This window comes from Lycium ferocissimum, chromosome 6, assembly GCF_029784015.1.
Source record: "Lycium ferocissimum isolate CSIRO_LF1 chromosome 6, AGI_CSIRO_Lferr_CH_V1, whole genome shotgun sequence".
In the NCBI taxonomy this organism is placed as follows: Eukaryota; Viridiplantae; Streptophyta; class Magnoliopsida; order Solanales; family Solanaceae; genus Lycium; species Lycium ferocissimum.
Window position 1 is genome coordinate 14,152,905 of NC_081347.1, and position 9,427 is coordinate 14,162,331.

General features: G+C 36.0%; 1 protein-coding gene across 1 annotated transcript; it reads right to left on the reverse strand.

Moving 5' to 3' along the window:
* Positions 1-1,100: 1,100 nt before the first annotated feature.
* LOC132061138 (uncharacterized mitochondrial protein AtMg00810-like) lies at positions 1,101-1,487 on the reverse strand. The gene has a single exon (XM_059454003.1). It carries the CDS (start codon positions 1,485-1,487, stop codon positions 1,101-1,103), a length of 387 nt encoding a protein of 128 aa, XP_059309986.1.
* Between the last annotated feature and the right edge of the window lie 7,940 nt (positions 1,488-9,427).

Below are 9,427 nucleotides of genomic sequence, written 5' to 3' on the forward strand. Positions count from 1 at the left end.
AGATTTGATATCTTTGAACCGTCGAACTTTGTTGTATACCTAGACAACATAAGTCACACAATCAACCCTCAACCGTTTATGGTTCTCACGGTTGTGTTCGTTTCAGCCATGAACACCGCCTGATTTCATGAGTGTATAGAGAATGGGCCTTCACTGTCATTCCCCTTTAAAGCGGCTTACACTTAACACTCACATAGGTGATTTCTAAACATGTGGTCCTATAGCCACATTATCTGGTCATACACTGCCAGATTTAGATAATCATTAAAAAACCTTAATGCTTGATTAACTCATTAACAAGCCATAAAATTTTATCCTTATTTCTGAACATTATCTTCATTCGAGAATGGGTTGAGTTATTTGACAATGTTGAACCGTCAGTCACAACTTTGTTTGATCTCCTTGAACCTAGCTCTTGGGATCTCCAGTCTGCTAGGCAGAGTTACCGCCATGATGACTTGTCCTCGGCCTTAACCCCATTCCCATTGATGATCTACTAACTCCCTCTCTAGATAAGCCTTTTGTAAGCGGATCCGTTACGTTATCTCTTGACTTTACATAGTCAATCGTGATAACGCCACTTGAAAGGAGTTGTCTAACGGTATTGTGTCTCCGTCGTATGTGACGAGATTTTCCGTTATACATTACGCTCCCTGCCCTACCTATTGCTGCTTGACTGTCACAATGTATACATATAGGAGCCAAAGGTTTGGGCCAGAATGGAATATCTTCTAAGAAATTCCGGAGCCATTCAGCTTCTTCACCGGCCTTGTCTAAAGCTATGAATTCAGATTGCATAGTGGAACGGGCGATGCAAGTCTGTTTGGATGCTTTCTAAGACACTGCTCCACTCCCAATTGTGAAAACATATCCGCTCGTGGATTTAACTTCAGACGATCCAGTGATCCAATTTGCATCACTATATCCCTCAATCACTTCGGGATATTTATTATAATGCAAAGCATAGTCTTGAGTATGTTTCAGATACCCCAAAACTCGTTTCATTGCCATCCAATGTGTGTGATTGGGATTACTTGTAAACCGACTCAGTTTGCTAATAGCACATGCTATATCTGGTCGTGTACAATTCATGATATACATCAGATTTCCCAACACTCTCGCATATCCCCTTGTGATTTACTTTCACCTTCATTCTTTTGAAGTGCGTAACTCACATCAATTGGAGTTCTGGCAATCTTGAAATCCAAGTACTTGAACTTGTCAAGTACTTTCTCTATGTAGTGAGACTGTGATAATGCTATACCTTGTGGAGTTCTCTGAATTCTGATTCCTAGGATTACATCAGCAACTCCTAAGTCTTTCATGTCAAATTTGCTAGCCAGCATGCGCTTTGTAGCATTTATATCTATCATATCTTTGCTCATTATCAGCATGTCATCAACATACAAACAAACAAACAATGACTTCGTGGCCTGGAGTGTTTTTAATGTTAACACATTTATCACACTCATTGATTTTAAAGCCATTTGCCAACATGGTTTGGTCAAATTTAGCATGCCATTGTTTGGGTGCTTGTTTAAGTCCATAAAGCGACTTTACAAGTTTGCACACTTTCTTTTCTTTACCAGGAACCACAAAACCCTCCAAGTTGTTCCATGTAAATTTCTTCCTCCAAATCACCATTTAAGCAAGCTGTTTTAACGTCCATTTGGTGAATTTCAAGACCATACACGACTGCCAGAGCCACTAACACCCGAATGGACGTTATTCTTGTTACAGGCGAGTATGTGTCAAAATAATCAAGACCTTCTTTTTGTCTACAACCTTTGCCCACAAGCCTTGCCTTATATTTGTCAATAGTGCCGTCAGCTTTCATTTTCCTTTTAAAAATCCATTTAGAACCTAAAGGCTTGTTTCCAGGAGGAAGATCAACCACTTCCCATGTGTGGTTATCTAAGATTGATTGAATCTCACTATTGACTGCCTCTTTCCAAAATGCTGAATCAGGAGATGACATAGCCGCCTTGAAATTTTGAGGCTCATTTTCAAGCAGGAATGTCACAAAATCTGGACCGAAGGAAGTAGATGTCCTTTGACGTTTGCTACGCCTTGGATCTTCTTCGCTAGGGGCATTCTCCATTGGTTCTTCCCGTGGTCATTTAAATCTTTCATTCGACGACTCGCATTCAATTTTATACGGATAGATGTTTTCAAAGAATTCAACATTATCAGATTCAATTACCGTATTATTATGAATTTCGGGATTGTCAGAATCATGAACCAAAAATCTACATGCTTTACTGTTTGTTGCATATCCAATGAAAACACAGTCCACGGTTTTTTATCCTATTTTCACCCTTTTGGGTAAAGGAACTTGTACCTTTGCTAGACACCCCCACACTTTAAAATATTTCAAGTTGGGTTTTCTTCCTTTCCATTTTTCATAAGGAATAGAGTGTGTTTTGCTGTGGGGTACTCTGTTGAGTATTCGGTTAGCTGTAAGGATAGCTTCCCCCCACAAATTCTGCGGTAAACCGGAACTGATTAGTAAAGCATTCATCATTTCTTTCAATGTCCGATTTTTCCTTTCCGCAACTCCATTGGATTGTGGTGTGTAGGGGGCAGTAGTTTGATGGATGATTCCATATTCTAAACATATTTCTGCAAAAGGAGATTCGTATTCCCCACCCCTATCACTTCTAATCATTTTAATCTTTTTATTCAATTGATTTTCGACTTCATTCTTATATTGCTTAAATGCTTCTATTGCTTCATCCTTACTATTTAGCAAATAAACATAACAATATCGAGTGCAATCGTCAATAAAAGTTATGAAATACTTTTTCCCACCGCGAGATGGTATTGACTTCATATCACAAATGTCAGTGTGGATTAAGTCTAAAGGATTTGAATTCTTTTGAACAGACTTATACGAATGCTTAACAAACTTTGATTCAACACATATTTGACATTTAGATATATTACACTCAAATTTAGGCAATATTTCAAGATTAATCATTTTTCACAAAGTTTTGTAATTGACATGTCCTAAACGAACATGCCATAAATTATTTGACTCCAATAAGTAAGAAGAAGCAGATTTTCCATTAATACTGTCAACAACCATTACATTAAGTTTGAAAAGACCCTCGGTGAGGTAGCCCTTTCCTACAAACATGTCATTCTTACTAAGTACAAATTTATCACTAACCAAAGACGCACTTAAACCCATTTTTCACGAGTAGTGCGGCTGAAACTAGGTTCTTCCTAATTGTTGGAACGTGCATGACGTTGTTGAGAGTCAGCACCTTTCCAGGTGTCATCTTCAACAGAACCTTCCATATCCTTCAACTTTGGCTGTTGCAGTATTTCCCATGTATAGCTCCTCTTCGGGTCCAGCGGGAGTGTAGGTTGCAAATGCTTCCTTAACGGCACACACATGTCGAGTGGCGCCGAATCAAGCCACCACTCTTTTGGGTTACCAACCTGTGTTGCACTCGAGACAAAGATTGCACACAGTCATCAACATCTACCACCATGTTTGCTCGACCCTTGTTTTTCTCTTTGTCCTTCTTGGGGGCACGACGGTCGGGAGCTTTATGGCCTCGTTTACCACAATTATAACGAGTTGCCCTTGAACTTTTTCTTGTTATGATCCTTCTCCTTTCCAGAAGGCCTCTTCCTTTTCTTGTTCTTTTTCGGAGCAGTATCTTCAACGACGTTTGCCCCTTCAATCGGTGAACTCTAACGGTACCTCTTCTCAGCGGTTTTGTTATCTTCCTCGATCTTGAGACGAATCACAAGATCCTCCAACTTCATTTCCTTTCTCTTGTGCTTAAGATAATTCTTGAAATCTTTCATGAGGGCGGCAACTTCTCAATCATTGCGCCCACTTGGAACGCTTCATTCACTACCATACCTTCAAAGAATAAGGTCATGGAAGATAAGTTGAAGCTCTTGAACTTGGGTTCCAACGGTTTTTCCATCCACCATTTTGTAGTCTAGGAATTTGGCAACCACAAACTTCTTCAAGCAAGCATCTTCGATTTTGTACTTCTTTTCAAGTGCACTCCATAGTTCTTTGGAGGTCTCTCTGCACCGTAGACGTTGTACAAGTCATCTTCTAAGGCACTCAAAATGTAGCCTTTGCACAAAAAATCAGCTTTGTTTCCAAGCCTCGGTAACCATAAACTTTTGGTTGTCGTGCATGTCGGCGGCAGCACGGGAGGGTCCTCACCGGTGAACTTTTGCATACCAAGGGTGGTAAGCCAAAAGAACATTCTTTGTTGCCATCCTTTAAAGTTGGCACCGGTGAACTTCGCGGTTTCTCGGCCCGGTGGCACGGTACGGGTTGTAGGAGTAACCGCCGGTGCAATATTCGCGAGAGGGAGTTTCGGTCGCGAGAGGGAGTTCCGGTCTCAATTGCCATTATTTCTTTGTCACTTTGTCAAATCGACAAAAACTGTTTTAGTTAATAAAACCGAATAGCAATTAAATCACAAACTTAAACGATGAAGATTTTATTTCTTCAAATTGCGGATACTTATGAACTTTGGTATTCCAACGAAGTTTTTATATCTTCGAGTCAGAATACTAATATTCATATGGAGTAGAAAACTACACAAGTTTTAATCTCCTTAAACAGAATACAGATTATAATATTATAGGTAATTTCCTTAAGATTGTTCAATAAAATAATCTGTATAAGTTTAAATAAAGTTTCAACAGAATCTGTAAAACACTTAGTAAAAACAGATTACACAGTATAAAATACTTAAAACCAGTAAACTACAGAAACTGGAAAATGAACAGAAACAGTGTTGGAAAATAAAAAATATTTTCAGAATATAATCGAGCCCACTTAGTTCAAAGTGTGTCCTTAAGGAAATTATTCCCCTCACACTCGAGGTTGATGGAATATCCCCTCCCAGATAGAACGATTATCTTACCGTAATAGTAGTACTCCAAATTCGGTAGCGGCAAACCACTCAACGGTAGTGTATCACACTGAATAAACAACAGAGTTTTGGAGAGAAAGGTTTTGAGCGCGAAAAAAATTCGTACCGAATTACGGAAAAATGAAGGAATTTATAAGCATGGAGGTACCGATTCCGAATGTTTGCAACCATTCGGATCGGTCACCGGTTTTTGGAGGGAAATTCGAAAATATCCGGAAAGAGAAAACGGAGTGGGTCGGTCACAAGTCGCGGGTCAGGGTCGATTTTCTATTTAATTAAATAATTAATTAATTAATTAATTAAATAATTAATTAAATAATTAAAGAAAAGTTTGTCCAAAAAGATAATCAATCAATCTTTTCCAAACCCAAACCCAAAGCTGAGCCGAGCAAGCGACGACGACGGCGCAAGGGGTCCTTGCCCCCTCAACCCTTTTAGCAACTAGAGAAGGTATAATGTAATATATACACCTCTCTTTTCCTCTCTTTTTCCTATGTGGGACAAATGCTTTAACCAAAGCAAAAGGGACCTTTTACATTCCCTTCACTTTTCATCCCATCATTTCCCATTCACCAATATCAAAACCCAACAATGATTTTATCTGGCAATCTCAAAATTCCTTTGTTTATGCGGACACTATATGATGATAACAATTAATCAGTTAACCTGCTAAACTTATTGTTTTCTTAAGTTTCCAGTGAATGATTATAATATGACAAACTTTTATATTGCAATAAATTTGGTATGCTTCTCGTCAGACTAATATAGAATGGCGTTAAATATGTGATTAATGTTTCATAGATGTTCACACCTACTATTTATTTATAGACTAGTGAAGTTAAGATCTACGTTATTAATATTCATCTACAAAATGCTTTTCATTGGTTTTTGATCAATCAGGTATGCTAATAGGTACTACCACATGTATGTAGATTGAATCTACTTTTGATTTTACTCATTTATTTAAAATCATGGTCTATCTAACGTAAAAACAAGGATGACAATTATGTGATCCATATATTTATCACTGTGTGGTTACTTCTCTAGAATATTGCTCAATGCCTTAATACCCTCAGTTATCAACAATGAACCCGCAGCTTTGGTTTATTAAAATTTCTATCTAATATTTTATAATTAGTTGATATAATAAAGATTAAGGATCGGTGGTACTGTTAATCGTATATACTACCGTCTCTAAGAGGTTAACGAAGGCAACTGCTGGTACTAAAAGAAGCACTGAAACTCTGGTAGAGTTCACAACAAATATATAACCACCAGAAGTGGTAATATTTTTATGATCTTATTGTGATTATAAAGGAAGATATGTTAGAGAAAAATTCTTCTATATTTATGCCTCGATCTGCAATATTCTTCTCGTAGTGGAGGAAAACAAGTCAAGTGTGATGTAATTAAGGTATGTTTACCGTTTTTCATGAGATTCGATTTTAGTAAACTTTGACGAACAATTGTGATGTCCATCTCAGGTAAAGTGATTTGAGCCTTTGCTCATTATTGTTGGTTTAATATTTTTTTATTCACTTCTAAGGTTACGTGCTATGTTTATATATTAGTATGTCGTGGTTAAGTTGATACTTGTTTTTAGAATGACCACCAGAAGTGGCATTAATACTTCACAAGTCTAAAGTATCAATAAATTTATCTATATTCATGATCACCAGAAGTGATGATTTATACATAGGCCTATATATTGTGGTTTATATTGGAAATATGTTAGAGAAAAATCTCTACATTATATGCATACCTCGATTTGCTCTCGAAGTAGCAATATTTTAAAAGAGGTTCTAAGCGACCATAATTTTATATGGTTAAGACACGTTCATATGATTATGTTCCATTCTTGAAGACTGAGAACTTTTGATAAATATAATAAATACATATCTGTTCCCTGAAGTGAATGCGATGATGTAAAAATTATAATTGGTTTCACCGCTAGAAGAGGTAGAATAATTGAAAAAGAAAATATTCTAAATATTTTATGATTTACTCCCGAAGTAGTAAACTCAGAAATCTGCTCCCGAAGTAGCGGACTCAGAAATCTGCTCCCGAAGTAGCAAATTTTGAATTCTACTATTGTTTTTACATGTCCATTTAATTATTGTTCATCTCATGACACCAGCAGTGTTTAACTAAAATTTCTTTTATGATACCAGCAGTATCTAAAATATATTTGATAGTACAAAATCAATTAAGGGCTCCAGAAGAGCTGACTATTTATCTAGAAGATCATGACACTAGTAGTGTCCAAACAATATGTGATTACGGAGAATAAATTAAAGGCTCCAGAAAAGCTTATATAGTATTATGTCATTCGTTTTAGATTGTAATATACGAAGGCGTTATGATTGAAATACAAGTTATAGTAAACCCGAAGTTTACTAAAGTAAATGGCTATCATATTGAAGTTATAAATGATAGGAGGATTAAATATCTTGAAAATTATAGTGGGTAAGAAATATGTATATGAATGGTTACCCTCTTTATTCTCCAAATTGTACTACACAAATATAAGCATATTGAATCACATGGTAAACGAGAAGTTTATTGGTGCAAAAAATAATTCATGTCATAGTAAACCAGAAGTTTACTAAAACATATAGCACATGATACGGTAAACCTGAAGTTTACTAGTATAAATAGTTTTATTAGTCGGCATGAGCGGTTTGGCCATCCCGATTCAAATATGATGTGAAAATTGAGTATTTGGCATATATTGAAGAACTAGAAGATTCTTCAAGGAATTATTTTTGTTGCTTGTTCTCATGATAAGTTGATTATACTGGCTAATGTTGGATTGAATTCCCTAAATTCTGGAAAAATATAAAAGGTGAATATGGGCTCGTTCACTTGTTATGTGATGTCTTAAATAGATGCATCAATAAGATGGTCACATGTGCGTTTATTGTCAACCCGCAGTTTGACATATACAAAGTTACTTGCTCAAAATAATTGAGTTGAGAGCACAATTTTCAGATTATGTAATCAAGATAATTCATCTTGTTAATGCTAGTTTATACCAAGCTGGTTTGGCGTTGAATGCTCCGATAAATAGTTAAACCATTGCTTATGAGAACAAAGCTTCATATGCTGGTCTGAGATATGATATATTTTATACAACATCACTTGTATGCTTCAGATCAATAAATTATGATAAATTTTCCCCTCACAATTGGTTCAGGGTTAGAAACCAGATATTTCCATCTAACAGTTTTTTATATGTGGTATACGATTAATTAATCTACCATGATGCATAAAGATGGATTCCCCCAAAGAAAATGGGGTGTATGTTAGTTTTTCTAACATAAAGGGGAGAGAATAAGCAGCTGAGGAATATGTAATGAATTATATATCATTAGTATGATCCTCATTCAAAAGATAATTCTACTCAAATGCTAGAAGCATTTGCCAACCCAAAATTAATTTCTAACTTCAGCTGCAAAACGCTCCTATTAAATTCATGTCCCTGAAGGACAGAGTCTAACGCATGCATGAAACGTGGTAGACCAATCGGTTCTAAACGCAATAATCATTGAAAAGAAAGAGAAGCAAATGGTTAATGATCATTATAAGGAGGCAATGTGCTCTTGAAGAGCCTGCGACATAACACTTCATGAAACCTCATGAGAGGTTAGGTACCTAAAAATAATGGAAGTGATGAGATCTCAATAAGTTATGTCACATTGCGAACCGATACAAATGATATATCGTCGACGATATCTTTGGTACAATATAGCGCAATATTGTAAAAGATTGTGAGGATCTAAATTCTACGTCTCCTAAAGCATGCTAATGTAGAAATTATTATAAAGTGAAATGACGCACCTTGGTAAGCGTAAAGTTTATTGGACCTGTTGTCCGGACACCAGAAGATGTCACATATTTAAATAGAAATAGATGTTGTCATATCCTATATGAATTACTTGACAAAATTATATGAAAATTCCTGAAGAATTTTGAATGCCTAAAGCATATATAAATTCTAGAAGTTTTGTTTGTTATTATGAATTAAATCAAGCAAGGTGAATGTGATTTAATCACCTTAATGAATGTTTAATGATTAAGGGTCTATTTATCCCTACATTTTTGTGGAAATCAAAATCTGTCATATTGTTAGTGCAAGTTGATGACTTGAGAATTATTGAAACTCTTGAAGAGTTTTGAAAAGAAATAGATTATCTGCTGAAAGAAGTTGAAATGAGAAACTTGCAGAATTTTTTGATCCAGAAGTGCCATATCTTTGTGCAATTGATGCATTTATATATTTTGCTATGACTATGAGGGATTATGGTCATGCGATGTTGTTTTACATGACAGTCAAATCATATAAAGGTAATATCTGTTTATAAAGCAAGTTAGGAATGCACTTGGAGTGATTTCAACAATATTATGTGCTGATGCAACTCTATCCAAAGACTGAAGATGCAAAGAACATACATAGTCCAACTAAAGAGTGGATTCTTAAAAGGACAAAGCTCATTTCACCAAAGTTG